Source organism: Pleurodeles waltl, chromosome 1_2 (genome assembly GCF_031143425.1).
Source record: "Pleurodeles waltl isolate 20211129_DDA chromosome 1_2, aPleWal1.hap1.20221129, whole genome shotgun sequence".
Classification (NCBI taxonomy): domain Eukaryota; kingdom Metazoa; phylum Chordata; class Amphibia; order Caudata; family Salamandridae; genus Pleurodeles; species Pleurodeles waltl.
In genome coordinates, this window is record NC_090437.1 from 45,465,453 (window position 1) to 45,486,305 (window position 20,853).

The window sequence follows — 20,853 nt, forward strand, 5'->3', positions numbered from 1 at the left end:
CTTCCCACTGGCTGAGCTTTGTGTGGAATTCAGACTGTTGAACCACTGTGTCAGCTGTTGTGCATTCAACCCCATCAGTGTAGCATTCACATCGACTGCCATTGATGGTTGCGGCAACTTTTCAGTGTTCGATGACAGCGGTATCACCAGTGGGGGACTCGACCTCACCAGTGTTGACTGAGCACATATGGGACTAAACTCCATCAAGGATCCGGGTCCAGTTGGCTGAGCCGCTATTGGAGTTATCCCTGGAGTGTTTTCTATGCACCTCCTTTCTGTCCCATTCTGCAGCATTGATCCCTGACCGCTCATACCTAAGTTAGGCTGACTGTACAGAGGTATTGGTGGACCTACAGTAATGGGTAGTGATATCGCATCTGGGTTTTGTCCATTTCCCAAGTTCTGAGACATGTTCATTCCCACACTATGGGTCATCATTGCCGGCATGCCCATCTGACTCCCCGTCATCTGAGCATGTGCATTTCCCCCCTGCATCTGCTTTTGAGGCATCAGAAACTGAGTTGATTCGGCTTGTGCCAATGTCGGGTTGTGACCATTCTGTACTCCCCTTACGGTTGGATCTAGAATCATTCCTGCACCGTTGTCACTGCTGTAGTACCCTGGCATCTGCGGCTGATAATTTTCTGCTGGTTTCAACATGGGCACATCTGGATATATTCTCCTAACCTGCGGTATCTGCGGGGTGAACAGTAGACTCGGGTCCTTAGATCCCGATGATGCTCCTGAACTCTGACTTTCACCGTTCTGTACCGATGCCGGAGGGGCAGAACTGGTACTTGGACCTTGTCCACTCTCTGCATACGGTGGTGGACGGTCGTTCAGCAATTGCTTGATCAACTCCTCATCCTCTAACTCCTCTTCCCTTCTCAACTTTTCCTCGTCCTCTCTATCCTTGGAACACCTCCTGTTTGTCTTACAGGTAGCTTTCTTACCTGTCTCCTCTTCTTCCTTAGTAATTGCGGGAAACAATTTTATCCCCTGCAGTACATCTGACCTCCACACCTTCTGTGCATTATCCCACCTAGCGTCCGCTAGTGTCTTTTCTACCTTTCTTATCCTGCTCTCGAACTTATTTTGCTGTTGCTGTCTAGCCATCAGTTCCCAAATTGCTAGAGCCTCAAACTGTGCTGGCCTTGGAGGTACCTTCATGTCGTACATCGTGAATCTCAAATTCTCTAGAATCCTTATATTGAATGTCCCATGGATCGGGAATGCTACGCTCCCATGCTTCTCTGTCAGCTTGTGCCATTGTTTTAGCCAAAGGCACGGAGCTACCCCTTTTTCCTCCATTACAATGTAAGCTGGTGTACCTTCGGGTGGCGTCTCTTCTCCTACGCTCGCTTTAATGTAAGACTCCCCCTTCATCGCACTCCTTAATGCTTTAAAAAATTTCATTTTCTCGTCTTTTATCTCACAAAGTTTGTAATCAATAGGTGACTTTAATTCCCGGAATACTCTTCGCTTGCCTTTCCCCTTCCAATCGAGCCCCACGGACTGCGTCCAATCCGTGCGCGACCCTTCTCTGCAACCAACCTATCCCAGCGCGGCTCCTAGTGACGTCACACTCACACACTGCGGCTGACAAAGCCTCGCGGCTAGTCCTCCTTCACTCAGCTCCTCTCGTAACAACTTCTTGCATGTATCGCGAGCTACAAAAACTAAAACAGATCTGACGGTTTACTACAGGAAGGGTAACACAGTCGCTTCAGGACCTTAGGGATTTTTCACTAGCCTCGGCAGTTATTCCATCTTTCTCGGTCCCCACGTTCGCAAGCAAATCTGACCCGCAGACCTACTCTCAACTTGTCAATGATCTATTCTAGTGCACTTAGAATTTTGTCAAAGCCCGAAGTCGAAGTTCCTTTCACTCCCTTAACACACGTACCGACTCGTTGACCACGCCCGATCAACCTACTAAACCGCCCAGACCACAACATAAAACAACATACTCCGGAGTCTCTTGACCTCGCAGGGCCCGTCTCAACAACAACAACCACGTGGACCTTTTTATGCACAAAGCGCCACACGCACATGAAGTTCGACGACTTCCCTACTCTCACACTCGGAGTCGCACCTCCTCTATTTTCTATGAAGTTCGACGACTTCTCTACTTCTACACTCGGAGTCGCACCTCCGCTATACTCTAAAAAAGAAAAAAAATCCTCGCAACCTTTTCACACAATCTGCGGCAATAAGCTGTGCAAGCGCAAAACCCTAACTTCACTCATACCATCACTAGTACCGCCAACGCCGATTCCACACCTCCATTCTCTTCATTCGCAAGCTCCGAGACCCCGGGAAAGTCACGGTGGACCTAGCCCATCATCATTCTGTCAATCTGTTTTACCCAAAAAAACTAATTCAACTTCTCGAGTGGGGTCTCAAAGGGCGTAATCGTTAATTCAACACCATGTACTTTAACAATACGGGGTCCCAAAAGGCGAAACCGTCCTCTGCTACCATCTACTGATAGAGCGTTCCGTACTAGTAATTTTACCTGTATTGGGACGCTCTTTTGGGCCGATGAATCTTTTGGCTAAGTGGGACCCACGACACCCTTAATCAGTCAATTTCGTTAGATCAATAATCAATAACGAACATAAGCAATGCCCTGATCAACATAACACTTAACAATTAATCCAGAATACATTTCGGCGAACCCTGACCTTTCAGTCAGGAATAACCACACCAGTTTATTCAAAGTTAGTGAATTTATTTCCCTATATTAACAACGCTAGCACAATATAAATGTGTCTCAACACCAAATGATAAACATAAATGAACATTAATAGCTGTCCATAGCGGCGAAACAAGTGCAATCTATGCAGCATTTGAATAACAAGGCATTCGATAATAGCAATGCAAATCACTAATACTATGATCTGTAACGAGCTAATTGCATACATTTAGTCAGCATAACAAGGTCTCAAATTGCATCGTGCAACAGAAGGAATCCTCATCTAACCTCAAATTAGCATCGGCATGTGGGACTTCATGCAAAACAATTTAGCAACATTAATTTGGAAAAACTCCTAACTAGGGATCTTGTCAAAAATCAGCAGTTGGTTACCTAAAAGAAACACAATGCAATTTTACAATTTCCTTTCATATTTACCAATTACGATCAGCATTCAAGGAAGTCTTCGTCTCACAGGTACCGTTTCTCGATCAGCATGGGACCCGTTTCGATCAGCATGGGACGGGGCAAAGGGGCAGGGGTGGACGGGGCAATTTCCTCACGGCGGCAAGATAAACTACTACTTCATGCAAAGGGATCAAAGTTAAAGTCTCTAGGGCAAGAATCATTTAAAGTCTCTTTCTCTCGATTAGAGAAAGCATCAGAATCTCTTTCAAAATGGCGTCGCAGCAAGGTGGGCCATAATAGCTACGAAGTCTGCAAAATGGCGGGTATCGAGCTGGTAATAGCTACTTTCTTCTTCGTGCACCTGGGTTTTATAGACAACAGTTCAAATCCAGTAGGGTCTTCCATTGGAGGGTTCATAGGTTAGCTTCAAATTGTCCAATCAAAAACGACAGTTCTCAAGCTTTTACTTAAGCATACATTATCCTTGGAGATGGGTACGCAAGTTGCAACATTTTATACCAATTAGCTCACTTTCAGAGCTTCCATTGTCCGCACCTGCAGATCGACCTTGGAGCAAAGAGAAAAATGCCAAGCTGGCACGAAACTTTAAGATAAGCATGTGAACGATCTCAGTGGAAAAGTACAGCTTCAAGCTAAAATACACGTTTATTAGCACATTGGAAAAATACGAGCATCTAAACCGTGAGACCAGGCAACTAGGCCAAAGCCTCCACTAAAGTAATGCTAAGCTAAAGCATTTCAAGCAAGCAAATTATAGCACACGTTTACGATTATGTCGGATTAGTGCAATTCTAATACACCACGTTATATAAAGCACGCTTATAAATGTTGGCAAACTACTCTGAGGGCACATTTTGTCCCCGTACAATCTTTATTAGTTCGGTTAAAGTCACACATGATTATTGCAGTACTACGTTTAAGCGCCAATAAATGAAAACCTTCATTTTCTGCTTCATCAAGTGTTAGGCCGCTGCATAACATGGCGCCTTCCCTGTCTTCAGGAGTCTACAGCTACCATCTACTGCTCGCGCGGGTTAGCACTCCCACTGCGTGGTCTACAGTTACGGACATGCAAACAGTCAGGTATACATGAAAACTGTTTACATATGCTAAAACAAAATTAATATTTTTTTTTTGTTAATTGTTTTTGTATTATCCTGTATATATTATATGATATTAACTGTACCATCTGCTACCAATTTTTAATACAGTTTTGTTTTCTTTGTTAAATGAAATGTTTTTGTATCATCCTGTATATATTTAATGATGATTACGTAACCACGTTAAATTGAGGAGAACGTGCTCAAAGAGCCACATAGTTTTAAACCTCCACTATTCAGGTACATTTGTTTTTAGTGCTCATACTTGTGGGCCCCGCTTCGGGGGTGTTCAGTGTTGGTTTCTCCTTGACATCCCTTCCACCAGATATTGATCAATGGAACAAAGTGATCGAACAGCTCGGAACCCCCTGCCCAGAGTTCATGAAGAAGCTTCAGCCCACCGTCAGGAATTACGTCGAGAACCGGCCCAAGTACGCCGGCCTCACGTTCCCAAAACTTTTTCCCGACTCCTTATTTCCAGCTGATTCAGAGCACAACAAACTCAAAGGTACGGTGAATGTGGCTTCAGTTTTCTTTTTTTGTAGTTTGATGAAATGCTCTGTTATGGTTTTAGTGACAGACGACGTTAGGTTCCTAAAGAGGACACTGGGTCTCAAACGAAATAATGTTATTGTTGAAATTAAATGCATTATTGGAGAAAATACAATTTCCACTGAAGCAGAAATATGTAACCACGAAGTTTCTAACGTATTATTTCAGGTTTTATGCTCGAGTTGGCGTGTTGAAATGGGGACCCTCCTCCATGCTCAATTAAATCCAATAGCAGACTCTCCCTTGGCTTCGTTGGAGGATCTGTGTTTGACCAAACCTAGGCCCTGATTTATTTACGAGGTGCTACATGTAATGTAGCGCCACTTTTCTTAAATCTGGCACTTGAGTTCTAATGTGTTGTTGCGACAATTTACAGAAGACAAAAAAACAGAATGTATAAAAATAGGTCACATTTTAGTCACACTTACCTTTCACATGAATGTATTAGGCCTGCAGCATCACTACACATTTTTATCAATCAGTGGTGAAATGTGTCCAAAACTGAATATCATTTCAAAGAAAACCCCTGCTCTTTTTAATGGCACCTGGGTGGAAATTCCAGCTGACCAGTCCCCAAGGTGCTCTATTAGATAATTTGCGATCTAGGGGTTGCTGGGACTAAGGAACACGAGAGAGTATTCTAGTTAAATATAATGAGTAACTGAATTTTATAATGACATTAGAAAATAGTTGAAACACTGAAGCACAATTACCTGGAATTTTCCACAAGCAAGGGTTTTCACACAGGGGTTCAAAAACGTGCGAAGTGGGATTTCATGCGTCTCATGAGGTCAACGCTGCTAGGTACATTTATATTAGTTCCCTTTAAGTCACAAAGGGTCACATTTCAAAATCTTTTTGCACACCTACATCTTGCTTCTTTATCTACGTGGAGTGCATTTTTGATTTTTTGGAATTCCCAGCGGGTCCTAGGAGAATGCTTGGAAAGGAGAGAAAGTCACTAATTTGGAGGGGTACCCCTGGAAAACCTTTGTGCATTCTCATTTTATTACATGAGCAGATATTACCCCTTGCATAATGTGCATAGTGTGCATTTCTGCTTGGGGAAATGTCTTCCTTATGTCCAATTTCTATTTGTAACATATTTTCTCGAAAGAGATTTTATTCCCCATTGAGAAACTGTTTTCCCTATAACCACCATTTACCCGCCCCCAATTTGGATGGGTTCTTATTTGCAATCTCTCTTTGGAAATGGAGTTACATCAGCCCCTGAGAGGTGTAAACGTCTGAACTTTAATAGGCTAGAAATGGGCAGAGGAAAATTTGTGAACACCAATAATGGGCGCGGCAGTAGGGGATCCAAAACTTTTGTGGTATTCTTCACCTGAAAGTCTCACTCCCTGCCCCTTGAGAAGTTTTACTCATACAAAAATTATTTAGGAGTAAATATTTCAGGGTTTTTGAACAATAAATCTGAATTAATTCTAATAAAAATGCTACAACTCTTGTAAGGTCAACATACATGCTCAAATAGTTGTGCAAACCCACTCCCTCCGACCACGCCAGAAACCTCGGAATCATCATTGACAACAAGCTCACCATGAAATCACAGATCAATGCCATCTCCTCTGCCTGCTTCCTCACTTTGCGCATGCTACGTCAGATCAGAGCGACCTCTGACCCTGTTTACCAGGCAGGTCGCTCCCCTCACCGCCACGCAGCCCCTGTGAGACTGCTGACCGCTGCTTTACTCCTGTGTCCTTTTGCTGCCTTGTACTGCTCCCCTCACCTTTTTCTGCCCAGTTTGTGGTCCTAAATCTCTGTTTCCCTGCGCACCGCGTCTCCCCCTCGCCGCCTGTTTCCCGCCGCCGCGTCCCGTAGCTCCGCCCCCCTCGCACCCCATTGGCCGCCCCGCTCCCACCTCCCAGCTGCTCCTCCCTCCCTCTCCCACTCATATGGAGGCCCCGCAGCGGTAGAGAGAGCGACCTCTGACCCTGTTTACCATGCAGGTCGCTCCCCTCACCGCCACGCAGCCCCTGTGAGACCGCTGACCGCTGCTTTACTCCTGTGTCCTTTTGCTGCCTTGTACTGCTCCCCTCACCTTTTTCTGCCCAGTTTGTGGTCCTAAATCTCTGTTTCCCTGCGCACCCCATCTCCCCCTCGCCGCCCGTTTCCCGCTGCCGCATCCTGCTCAACACCCGCTCTATCCACAGACACGCCGTGGAACTCTGGAACCTGCTCGACACCACATCTCCAGACGTCACCTTCCTCACAGAAACCTGGATGAACGCCCCCTCAGTGCCCGACATCGCCATCGCCATCCCGGACGGATACAAGATCACCCGGAGGGACCGCGTCAACCAGACAGGAGGAGGCATCGCCATCATCCACAAGAACACCATCCGCATCACGACCAACTCCGACGACACCCTCACAGCCGCCGAACATCTCCACTTCCAGATACACACCGACCCCAAGACCACACTCAGAGGCACCCTCATCTACAGACCCCCAGGACCCCGCACACAATTCAGGGAAGACATCGCAGACTTCAACAGCCCACACGCCCTCCCCTCCGCTGACTACATCCTCCTAGGGGACCTCAACTTCCACCTGGAGAACAACAACGACAACAACACCACCACCCTGCTGGACAACCTCGCCAACCTCGGACTCAAGCAACTGGTGAACACCCCCAACCACTACGCCGGACACATGCTTGACCCAGTCTTCTCCTCTAGCAAGTACATCTCCTTCAGCCACTCCACCGGACTCCACTGGACAGACCACAGTTGCGTCCACTTCAGCTTCAGAAGAACCACGACTCACCACCACCCACAACAGGCTCCCCGCAGGAGCTGGAACAAGATCACCACCGACCAGCTCTCCACATCACTGAGCCAGAACCCTCCCGCTAGCTCGGCGGACCCCAACCAAGCAGCCAACAACCTCACACAGTGGATCACCAACTGCGCTGACAACCTCGCACCTCTGAAAACCCATCCCACCAGGCCCAACAGCAAGAAAGCCTCCTGGTTCAACAACGACCTCAAGAACTCCAAGAAGAACTGCCGCACCCTCGAGAAAGCCTGGCGAAAAAACCCGACCACAGACAACATGACCGCCCTCAAGCACGCCTCCCGCAAACACCACCAGCTGATCCACACCACCAAGAAGACAGCATTCAAAGAACGACTAGACAACAACGCACACAACAGCAAGGAACTCTTCAGCATCGTCAAAGAGCTCTCCAACCCCAGCGCCGGAAACAACAACATCACTCCCTCACAAGACCTCTGCGACTCACTCGCCTCGTTCTTTCACCGCAAGATCGCCGACATACACAACAGCTTCGGCGCACAGACCACGCACCCAACCACCAAACCGACGCCCCCCAACACCACCCCCGCACCTGGACCCCGGTCAGCACCGAAGACACCATCCAGATGATGAACACCATCCATTCCAGTTCTCCAACCGACCCATGCCCCCACCACGTCTTCAACAAAGCCGATCCAGTCATCGCACCCCATCTCCGGGACATCATCAACTGCTCCTTCAACACCGCCACCTTCCCGGAGAGCTGGAAACATGCCGAACTCAGTGCCCTCCTGAAGAAACCATCAGCAGACCCCACCGACCTCAAGAACTACCGCCCCATCTCGCTCCTCCCGTTTCCTGCCAAAGTCATCGAGAAGACCGTCAACAGACAGCTAGCCGCCTTCCTCGAGACTAATGGATCCCTCGACCACTCGCAGTCCGGCTTCCGAGCCAACCACAGCACCGAGACCACCCTCATCGCAGCCACCGACGACATCCGAGCCCTGCTCGACAACAGGGAGACAGCGGTCCTCATCCTCCTGGACCTCTCCGCAGCGTTCGACACTGTCTGCCACCGGACCCTAGTGCAGCGCCTCAGCAACATCGGAATCCAAGAGAAGGCACTAGAGTGGATCATCTCGTTCCTCGCCGGAAGAACCCAGAGAGTCCGCCTCCCCCCGTTCAGATCCGAGGCCACCGAAGTCAGCTGCGGCGTACCACAAGGATCATCACTCAGCCCCACCCTCTTCAACGTCTACATCAGCCCCCTCGCAGCCATCGCACGCCAACACAACCTCAACATCATCTCCTACGCCGACGACACCCAGCTGATCCTCTCCCTCACCAACGACCCAGCCACCGCCAGAACCAACCTGCACGAAGGGATGAAAGACGTAGCCGAGTGGATGATGAACAGCCGCCTGAAACTGAACTCAGACAAGACGGAAGTCCTCATCCTTGGATCATCACCCTCTGCCTGGGACGACTCCTGGTGGCCCCTGCCCTGGGCAGCGCACCCAAACCAACGGACCACGCACGCAACCTGGGCTTCATCCTGGACTCCTCCCTCTTGATGACCAGACAAGTCAACGCCGTCTCATCATCATGCTTCAACATCCTACTCATGCTCCGAAAGATCTTCCGATGGATCCCCACCGAAACCAGGAAGACGGTCACCCAGGCACTCGTCACCAGCCGACTGGACTACGGTAACACCCTCTACACCGGAACCACGGCCAAACTACAGAAAAGACTCCAACGCATCCAGAACGCCTCTGCACGCCTCATCCTTGACATCCCCGTCACAGCCACATCTCCGGACACCTGAGAGACTTGCACTGGCTCCCCGTCAGCAAGAGAATCACGTTCCGTCTCCTCACCCACGCACACAAGGCCCTCCACGACCTGGGCCCCAGGTACCTCAACAACCTCCTGACCTTCTACACTCCCACCCGCCAGCTCCGATCGACCAGCCACGCCCTCACCGCCGTGCCACGCATTAGAAAAGCCACCATGGGAGGAAGATCCTTTTCCTACCTGGCAGCCAAGACTTGGAACTCCCTCCCCATCCACCTCCGCCTGACCCAAGACCACCTCTCCTTCAGGAAGCAACTCAAGACCTGGCTGTTCGAGCAGTAGCGGTCCCCCCTCCCCCAGCGCCTTGAGACCCTCCGGGTGAGTAGCGCGCTATACAAATTTCTTGATTGATTGATCTTCAAGTGGCTACCCCTAAACATGAGACGCACTGTGACACAGGCCTTCATCACCAGTCGACTGGACTATGGCAATAACGAGGAAATTTGGATGGGAAAAATGTATCTTAGCCCCCTGTATTTCTAGGATGTAGGGGAATGCAGAACTATGCATGGTAACATAATTTCCAAGTGTAGAAAAACCAGGAGTCTGTATGGAAATCTATGAGCAGCGTACTGCTCCATGCATACCCCTGGGGATTTTGTGTGGCATCTCTGAAATGCAAAAAAGGAAGTAAGTCTTGAAGCAGAAATCTATGATCAGTAGATTTTTACAGTTTCCAGATTCTTTGAAAAACAGGCCCAAAGGGATAAAAACCAGATGAAGGATCTATCACAGGGCACTGGGGATGAAGTACACAAAACACATGCATCTTCGAGCAACACTCCTATATTTTTATTGGCACACTGCCTAACTTGTGGCTTCCCTTTCAAAGCAGACTGACAAAATGTTTGTGTGTTCCAACAACGGTATCATTGACTCAGAGAGGCAGGCTGAACCCCAGACTAATGTATGTTCAATATCCAAATGATTTTCAGTCACAGATTCCAAAAGAATGTCGCAAGTCTTTTGCTCTTTTCACCGTTTCCCAGAGTGCATTGATTCTGTACATGTGGCCTCCTGTATTGCTGTCAAGAACAACCTTCTTGCATGAAATCAATGGCGCAGTCCTGGTAACACACTGGGCTTGTCTGTGTGTCAAGTGCATCGAGTGAATGAAGTTCATTCACCTTTCTCAATAGAGGAGATGCTGTCCATGCAAGTGTTTAACTATTTCTTTGTCATCTTGCATGTGAGGGCAGCCTCTATCTACCAAACCTCTAATGCATCATATTGCAATTCAAAATGATTGATTTAAAATTACATATAACAAAACAAAAACATAGGAAACTCCTGTGTGATGCTAAGCAGGCGCAGCACTTCCGCTATGGCGGAGGAGCGTCGGCCTCCTGCCTGGAGCAGCAGCTGCAAAACTTTTACTACAAAACGATAATAATCTAGTTTTATTATGATTTTCAGTAAAAGGGCGGGGCATTAGGGATGACGAGAACTGAGGGGGAGTGCATAGCACCCGCACCTCAGTGGGTATGTATGTTTGGCCTGCTGTGTCGGGCAGGCCAAACATACATGTGCAGTAGGCTCTCTCCAGCCCAGGAGCACATTTGCCGGGCTGGAGAGAGAAGGCACAGGCACAGTCTCCCTTTTTTGTTTTTTATAATTATTTCACCCCGCACCCCCTGCTCCCCCCTTCCTCATCTCCCATGCCTACCCAACCCAGCAAAGCCCAGCGAGCCGCTCCTGATGCTAAGCACATGGTGGATTAGTTATTTTTTTAGATAGAAGCAGGAGTTTTCATTGAAATGGGTGGTCACGCCAAATTGGATGGGCGTGAGTCACATAACTTGCAGCACTGCTAATTTCAATTTGAAGGACAAAAAATGGATTGTGCTGGCATAAAGGTAGATCCTGGCTGGTAAGATCCAGATCTGTGACATGCAAGTGAAACTTGTACACTCGAAACAAGCATTGACAAAGCCAGAAGGTCTCGGTTTAATGTCCTAACGTAAGCACTTTAACGCCAGACATACTTAAGAATTTGAAAATTGTCTATAGTTAAACATCCCTTGCTTTCAGGACATGCCAATTTCTTTTTATATCAAATAAAGTTTGGTTGACAAAGAAACCCTCACTATAGACATTATTTCGTTTTTGTGACATAGAAGCAAAAATACTGTGTTAAAGTCAAGGCAGCATTCAATACAAACAGCATTTTATTTCCAGGAAATACAAAAAAAGACCAGGTTCTGGCAGGGGAAGTCTTTGATGGCCCTGGGACTTTAGCAACAGACCTGCTTCCGGTGGCACTAATTAGGAGCTGCCAGCAGGGAAGAGTGGCAAGCTGGCAACGGAACAAAGAGCAAACGGGGAAAGGGAATGGTAGGAGGGAGCAAAGAGAGGAAATGATAGACAGAGGAACAAGAAGTTCCAAGCGGAATGATTGTGGCGGTAGATGTGACGCATTACTGCCAGAGCTGCCATCTTTGGAACTGGGGAACCAGGTTCGAGTCTCGTCGTCAGTTCAACATCCTGCGAATCTGGGCAAATCGTTTAATAGCTTTGTGCCTAAAATAAAAACATAAGCTGATCTTGTGTAATGTAAAGCTCTCCACTACTTTCCGGTTAAGTTTGTGCTTTTAAAACTACAATATTTTTTTTCTTAAAAGGAGGAACAAAAGAGAGTAGCAGTTGGAAGAAATGATGAGCAATAACCACAGGGTAAAGGGAGAGGTTGGAGGTCACCAGCAGGAGAAGAGAAAGAGCTTTATAGTTAAGTAGTGTCTCTTAAAGTTCAATTAAAGCATTCCCTTGGAAGTAACAGAATACACCCTAGTCGCCCTTAGCATCAGGTTACAGAGAAATGCTCCTTTAGTTTGAGGCAAGATGTGATTAACAAATTCGGAAGCCAATGACTGAAACAGTTTCGTCAAAAAGACAATGGTTGGCGTGGACGACCCAAAGCCCATATAACTAGCTGCTCTGTCAATCGAGTCCTGTGAACAGCATAGCATATCTTCTGTAGTCATGGGAACATCGGTGAGACCTGGGAGGGAGAGTCAGCGTGGTCATTCAGAATATTGAGAAAGCCCATGTAGATGTCTGATTTTGGTGTTCATTCCCGACGCCAATTGTTTTCATCCCCAATTTGCACACTTTACATCAGTGCTAAAATCACTGGTGTAAGTGTGCAAATTGGATGAGAAAATGTGTGATAGACTCCAATATTTTCTGGCGAAGTCGGAGGTAAGTGGCTTTGCACTTAGAAAATATATGAAGAAACAACATTTAAAATGAACTCCCTACAGCATGGAAAATCATAAAGAAACAGATGAATTCAAACCCCATTTCTGAGAACCCACATAATCAAAAAAACCTCTGTAGTGAAACATTTAATGAATAGAATTACAATTTGGTCACCTAACAACAGTTAACAAATAATATACAATTACTAAAAATGTGCTTCAAAAACATTGTGGCTACCTTAGCTCTCATAATTCATCATGCCCTCCTCTGATCGGGTTTTCCACCCTCCACCCCAGGAGAATGTTATCCGGTCTCTCTGCAGCACCGTCGAAGGATCATAAATACAAGTATTTGTGTTTAGTCCTCAAATTATTCTTTGTCAAGCAATCAGGCTGCCAATGCCTCGACATTTATGTTTAGTTTCTCGTCTTCCTACATAATTGATTCTATCACAGTTGATGTGAGAATGTGCAGGTCTCTGGGGGGTGCACTCATTGGAGCTTCAAGGACAAAGCATCCTATCAACGGCTTCCCGTTTTCTCAAGGCCTTCAGAACTATGGGTTTTCTCAACAAAATAAGTATAGAATACCTTTACTTTCTAAATACTTTTCAAACAGTAATGGACACCTCTTTGAACTCCTCCATGGCATGATAGATACTATAGAAAACTACACCAATAAATAAATAAATTGTAGTTAGTGGAAGATGTAAAGAGTTGCTAAAGTAATTGTTCTGTCAATCTAGCAGTAAAAAATTGCGACTTCGTTGTGGAATTAGAAGAAAATCCATCACATCATTTAAATTTGGGCTTCTATTTTAGAGATGTGTTGCCATCTCAAAATGTACACCTAGGACAGAATCATTTAAAATTAAATATTATTAGAACATTGGAATGTTGCGAGCTCCGTTGAAGTCAATGGAGTATCTCTGGTCTTATAATGGCTGGTACTAGCACAGAGCTCCAGCATTTCATTGTTTGTCTTCATGTTTCACCCTTTTTAATTTAGAACATTCGTCCCTTCGTGGCTGAAATGTTGTAAGAGCCTTAGACCCTTTCTGCCTTAGGTTACCCTCTCCGTTGTTATAGGCCCTAGTCTGCAGCTCGGGCCTATAACTTGGGTTCAGGGCCTTTAACAACCGGTAAAGCCCTCGGCAGCGGGCTATGATGCCATAATATAGCTTTATAGCCCATCATAGTGGGCTATACGGGTCATTAAAGGCCTGCTCCATAGTTAAAGGCCAGAGGCAAGGGCCTTTAACGAGGCAGTGGGCCTTTAATGGCCGGTATAGCTCAGCTACGGCGGGCTATGAATCTATTACAACATTCTACCCATCAGGGCAAAATGTTCTAATTAGTAAAAAAAAAGACTAAGTGAGCCCCAAGGGGTTCAAATCCCCTCAGGTCCTGTGAGTCCTTTGTTCCCAGCTGTTGCTGTGAAAAACAAACATTGGAATGTCAGCGCTCCAGGCAGCATTTAGAAGCCTAGAGCTACTCTATTGTTCCCAATGGAGTGCTCAGCATTCCAATGTTCTAATATAGAACTCAACACAAATTGATCGCACTAAAGGAATTTCATGCTGGCAAAGAACAACAGTTTAAAGTGAATTCATTAGTTTCTTCCTTAGTGCAGGGTAACAGTGGAGTACACAAGTGCTCGCCCTTTCTTCCCTTCTGCTTAGTAGTTTTCTGAAGTCTCTTATGAACCTGCTCCATTTCAAGGAGATGCTAATTACCTCCGTGCCTAGGACACATACCTTTGCGTGCAGGTAAATGCCCTTGTTACGTTTGGAGCAGTGATACTCTTGAAATGGCCACTCTTGAAGGAAGGACAAATATAAAGTGCAGGAAGGAGGTACTAGTGTCAGGTCCATGCCAAACACTCCAGTCTTCTTCAACAACACCCGAAATGCTTAGAGTATTTGGACACTCTCTCGTGTTTCAGATCAAGAGAAAAATTTGAAACAGTAAGAAGTAGTAGTCCTTAGTTAAATTACCTTGCAGTATCTGTAGTGAAAGGAGGATTTTTCAAGTAATAATAATTTCAATGGATTTAACTCTTCCTTCCTTGTGCCATACATAATATCACATTGGAGGTGTTAGTGATTGAAAGGCTGTTGGTGCAATGCCATTTATTTGGGTCTGCCAGTGTTTCGGGGCAGAAATGTATCTAATCAAACCTTAACTGTATGATGTTTTTAATGTTTTCATCATCATACCCCATTTTACCTATAAACTGCATTGACTTGTTACTCACAGTTATGCCCTCTCCGGCCAGTAAATTTAGGTCTTCTGGTTGTTCTCAAGTTGAGATCTAAAAGTAATCAAAGAGATCACAGTTATGAAATTTGATAATCATGTAGAGTGGAGTATTTCCTTTTGAACTCTCATTGATCCTCACCTTCTTAGGCTCAGTTCTTCAAAGGTCTGAAAATGTTTTGTTCTTCTAATTGAATCTCGTCGCTGATGGAACAACACCCCCACCTATCTAGGAATACAGCAACGCACACAAAATATACAAACGTATTACTAAGCATTCACTGGTCATTGCACTATTACACAGCAACACAAAAATTACGTATTTATGTTCACCATGAAAAATTGTTTGATTGCAAACTGTCTCAATCTCACAAAACATAATTACCATTATCTGTGATACACAAACATTCATGGGTTGCCACCAGAGCCAAGTAGCTTAGTCAACTGAGAAACTTCAAACACTTCTAAATAACTTTAGATTCAGATAGTTAAAGTCCAGTGCGCCAAATAAGCAATGAATGTAATGTCACGTGGAAGCAGCTTCTTAAATCACCCAAACAGCTCCCTCTTTTACTGGCTCTGGTTGAGTGAAGTGCCTCCCCGCAGAAATACGATAGAGTTAATACATTCCAAATGCAGTTAAAAGTAAATGAGTCAATTTTCAGACAAATACATATCAGAATAATATATCAGTAATGATAAATACAGGGGAAATAGGGAAAATGCAAGAAGGAAGCTTGCACTGCTGCTCCTAGGGGCTTGAAGAGGGCTATCAGAGAGCATGGTAGAGGCTTGCCAGTAAACCAAATGGAGCGGGCTAATTGTAAATGGGATGGGAATTGGTAATTGAAACAATAGCGGACATAGATGGATGAGTGGAGAACCGATTGAGACGTCAGGGGATATGACCCACTAGGTGCCCTGTGGGCGGCTGTCGCTACATGGGGATTATGTGTGGTGTGGTGTGGGAGCTCATCAGGGAGCAGATGCAGGATGGGCCTACTTAGGTACCCAATGGGGACTTAAGACTTATTAGTAGAGTAGATGGGGTGGGAGGGTGTAGGATACCAGACATGGCTGGATAACAAGGGCTACGAGTGTACAGGGCAGTCTGCACCCTGTGTATGGTGTTATTATTACCCAACAGAGAGCTCAGGGCTCCATTTTCCTTGTTTGGGGCTATTGTATTGTTGCTTTGCCACTGCTTACCTTCAGACTTTGATAGCTGTTCAGAACTGTTTCCTCCCTCTCACTGTCCCCAGGAGGCCTGTTGGCCTCTGCACCGATATCAGAAAAGGAAGCAGCATCACATATTGCTTCTAGGGTTGAAGATGGGTTAATTGTGCACGAAGAGAAAGTGGCAATAGTGTAGGCAGAGGGATAGTAGGATAGTGAAGGGGAGGGCTTATGCGCCCACTCTTGTAATGTTCATGTCTCCTTATATAGCAGCTGAAAGCATTGCAAGTCTGGTATTTCAATTCACACTGACAGGCAAGTGCTGATAAATGTAGTGGATAAAAGAGGAGAACATATAGTTCCCTTATTCGTCAGAAAACACTTTAGTAGCCAAAATGTCAGTTAAGTGTCATTCCTTTTCCTATTCCCTAAACCAGAGGGTGAAAACACTTTCTCTTCATTCTAGAGATATCCTTTACCAAACGTCCAACTATGTGCAGCAGTTGAATGGCTGTGCCAGTGAGGCATGATTTAATGTCATGGCTGGCATGGAAACAAAGTGAAATCTGAGTCTGTTGCAAGGAGCTTGGAATTGTTTTACCTGGCGAATTTATGAACCAATGTTAAGATGCACTGAACTAAACTCCACAGCGAAAATACATATTTCCCTAACGACTGGCTTGTGATAGAGGGCAGCTTGTTTTCCAAATTAATTCTTTATATCTGATGGCGAGCTAGAATTCATGCACACGATTGAACATGCTGGTTTTGCTGAAAAATTATTTATGTTGTTTGGGCTGTCATCTTTAATTGGTTTCCCCTCATTCGTTCTCATTCTTTAATGTTCCAAGATGGCTGATGTGTTGAAAGTACATGGTATTTTCTTTGATTTTCTGTTCCCCCCGTGAGTGAGGAAAAGGATGGGTGAAAGTGGCTGTCGGCGCCAATTGTAGTGCCACAATGGAAGAATGGACTCATATTCAAGATAGGATGATTTCCTGATGTTATTCTGGACCAATAGAGGTTGACTGGAGTTGCGTCTCGCAACCGGGACACTTGTGGATTATGTTATGTGGTGAATTCTTCAAGATTTCATATATGATGTACCTCATATAACAGATTTGGAGAACTTGCATTTCTTTAGTATGGAGTTTCAACAGCATAGTTCCAAATTATATATTTGTGCGGGGAACATCCATGATTTCATAAACCAGTATTGGAGTATCCTGTGAGTACAATGAAGGTTTGAAGCACTTCACTTTTTGGCCCATGGAGAATTCTTCATTTGCACTGGATCTCGACATTTCGTTAAATAGTGAAGATGGGACGCCCTGATTCCAAACTTCAGAGGGTCAGGAGATGCATCAAAACTCAGGCACCCAACTGCAGTGCGGGACGCGCTGATTCCAAACTCCCAGAGGGGAGCCTGACTTTGCATACATCACCCAGCGGGCAGAGTGACAGGAGGGCTGCGCAGCTGCCTCCAGAACGTCATGAGACGCATCAAAAATCAGGCACACAACCGTGGTGCGGGATGGGTGCGAGACACGCCCGGGCATGTACTCGGGCGAAGACCGGGCCTGTCTTCACCCATCATCGCCTGGCAGAGGCTGGGCTGGGCCTACCCCACTTTGCTCCCTGGTTGGGAGGAGATTTAGGGATAAAAAGCTGTACTTAGTCAGAGTTTAGGGGTACTGAGAGAGCCCCAGAAACGACTAGGAATGGGTAAGCATAAAGCAAGGGTTATTGAGACTCTGTTCAGCAGTGCTAAGAAACCTAAAAAGCAAACGTGATTGACCTAACAGGGGCCATTGGTGAATGATGATCCAGGTACCCTTTTAGAAATTGATAATCTCATTGGGGAGTTGTAACTATTGTTAAATGGCAAATCAACCAAGAGGACAAGGGAGGAAACATGCAGTAAGGTCCCCGACATGTTTACCAAATCAAAAGCTATAGCTAGACGCTCTCAAACTGGCGACGATGTTACGCTAACGTCCAGTGATAAAAACTTGTGCAATCAGTTTGTCGTAGCTGAAATTTCAGTTGTCTCTCCACCCCCGGCAAGCATTCCCGTTTCACCTTCTGTAATAGTAAACAGGACCATACACTGCACAAACAGGTTTGCCCCTCTGGCAGTAATCAATAGTACCACCTCACTTATTAGTAACGCAGGTAAAATACAGGAAGAACAAAGGAGCATACCACTAACTGTGAATCTCTTTGGCATGAAATCAATGTACTTAAAACAATGGTTGCCGAATTAGTTAGTAAGGTGGATTACCTGACAAAACTGGAAGAGCATTGTTGTCCCTGTCGGGGCAGCTGTAATGACCCCATTAGAAGGGCATCAGATCAAAGGAGAGATCAAGAGGCCGCCTACCCGGGTAGCAGCAAAAACCCAGGGATGGCACCTGAAGAGGCAAGTAACTCATCTAGCCTGAGGCCAAATATTCTACCAGAGAGGAAGTTCGAATGAGGTACTAAGTCTCGTGGCCCAAGGAGTACTCATGACTATCCGGTGAAAAAAACTCCTCCAGTTTGCCTTTGTTTAAAATGTAATCTTGTTCCAGATAAACACCAAAGCAGGGAACATCACACTGCAGCTGATAGACATCATCAAACCAATGACAGGAAACTTGTAGACCGTGGGGATCAGATCTGCTTAACTCAGGTGCCTAAACTAAGCAAGGGTTCTAATGAGGATACTGAATCCTTGATCAACAAAGTCATTTTTTGCCTTAGATACCAAAGCAATTGTTTGTCTATAGTAAGATCAGATATCATTCATACAAGGAAATATTCATCTAAGCAGGCTCCAAATGACTACATCATAGTTCAATTAATTTCTAATACCATGGTCAATAATCTCATAGGCTTTGAGCAACGCACAGATATGTTCAAGTGTCCACCCCGGGCCTAGTTCCCTTGATAAAGTGGACTGACTGCACATGGGGGATGATGCAGGGATGAATTCTCGCTTACTTACAGGTATGCTTATACAAGAAGGGATTGGCTGAGTCGAAGTTGGACCCGATGAACCTCCTACTGTTAATCCTCTGGTAACCACCAATGAGACAGCACATAAAAAAGAACTAGTAGGCACAGAGGATCACCTCGGAGGAGGGTCTAGCAGGATCCATCTGAACGACCCACAAGGGCCAGTGTCTCAGATTCCCCCTGACAGCCTTTTTTGGGCTGGGAGGGTGGATGAAGTCTCAGAGTAGCTTGGTAGAGGGAAAATATATTATCACCAGTAATCAGCTTTCATTGATGTTGTGGAATTTAGCAGGGATCAGGCACAAATTGGGAGATAACAAGTGGGTTTCTCATATAGATAAATGTGATATCAGTATGTTCCACAAGACCTGGGCCACAGATAAAACATTTATTAATGGCTATACTTCCTATAGCAAAGAGGCCAAGCCACCCCAGAAGTTTGGAAGACCTAGTGGGGGGCTTCTGACTCTAGAAAGGAATGATTTACCCAGCTGTCGCAAGCTTCTGTGAACAGACTCATTAGATATCTTGGGCATTATTATAACTTTCCCCTCAGGATTGCATGTTGCTTTTATTAATATCTATGTACGACACGGACTAGGTAGTGAGGAGGCCCATACTCTATCTCTGTTAGAGGAGATATTAGAACACCTGGATAGTGGGATAAAGATTCTAGTAGCGGGTGACTTCAACGTAACATTTGAACCATCCACCCTCCTGAAAGAGGTCTCTATCTCAGAGGATAAATTCCGGAACATTCCATCTATGGCAGTGAACTCCTGCAAGAATCATTCACCCTCTGCCCTTAAGATTGTTTCAATGATGGCCAATCGGGGTCTTAGAGCCTGTAATGGCCGCACAACATCTGATTCAGGGATGGCTAAAACATTTAAGAGAGGAACACAATCTAGTGTCATTGATTACATCCTCTTATATGTTAGACTGTGGGGCTTCTTGGGAGATATGACAGTTGAAAATCACCTGGATAGTGACCACAACTCCCTCTTTTTATTGTGAATTGGGCATCCAGTAAGGAAAGCTAACACTATTTACGAGAAGACGACCTTTGAGCCCGAGGTGGTCAGTAATGGCCGCTATCTGTCCTGGCCCGCTATTGTGGCTAATTGGAACTCGCACTCGAAGATATATGATCTTTTTGTAACCCAACTCTCCGAGTACGAGGGCTATCCTCCCTTGGATATCCCTATCTTAGAAGGGCATAATATGCTTTTTATTAAACTAAAAGAACTGTTTTTTAGGGACAGCCATGGGAAGGCGACAAGGGAAAGACTGACCACCTGGTTCAACATAAATTGTAAAACTGTTACATCTCACTTGAAAATGGCTTTAAGGGAGGAAGACAGAGAGGGTATCACGGAAGCTAGACGGGGATATGATAGAACACTCCATTTAGCAAAAAAAGAGAGGGATGACTCAATATGGCGTGTTATGTTAAAAGCAGTAGTAACAAGAGATTCACAAGCTTTTTGGAAGCTGGCATCAATAGCAGGATCGGACGATATAAATCCTCTCCACTATCATATAAATCCTGATAGTTGGGTCTCCCATTTCTCAACTCTTTATGAGCCAGCTGATAACTTGGAGCAGGAGTACAGTGAGGTTGAAGTGTACAGAGGAGGAACTACCTGTGGGCAGGGTGGAATGGAGGAGTCAGACTCATTAGAGTTTAGTATAGCTGATATACTTAGAGCAATAAATGCCCTAAAGTGTGCCTAAGCACCTGGCCCTGATAAAATCCCAGGAGACCTATATAAATCTGAGACATTAATTTGGAGCTCTTATA

The 20,853-nt window shown here is 45.6% G+C and overlaps 1 protein-coding gene across 5 annotated transcripts in view; it reads left to right on the forward strand.

Moving 5' to 3' along the window:
* Positions 1-20,853, forward strand: part of MAPK10 (mitogen-activated protein kinase 10) — a 794,060-nt gene that overhangs the window by 599,999 nt on the left and 173,208 nt on the right. For all 5 annotated transcript variants that reach the window (XM_069236167.1, XM_069236182.1, XM_069236175.1 and 2 more), the window contains one exon: positions 4,553-4,735. In XM_069236167.1, coding sequence (XP_069092268.1) covers positions 4,553-4,735 — 183 coding nt within the window. The remainder of the gene's footprint in view (positions 1-4,552; positions 4,736-20,853) is intronic.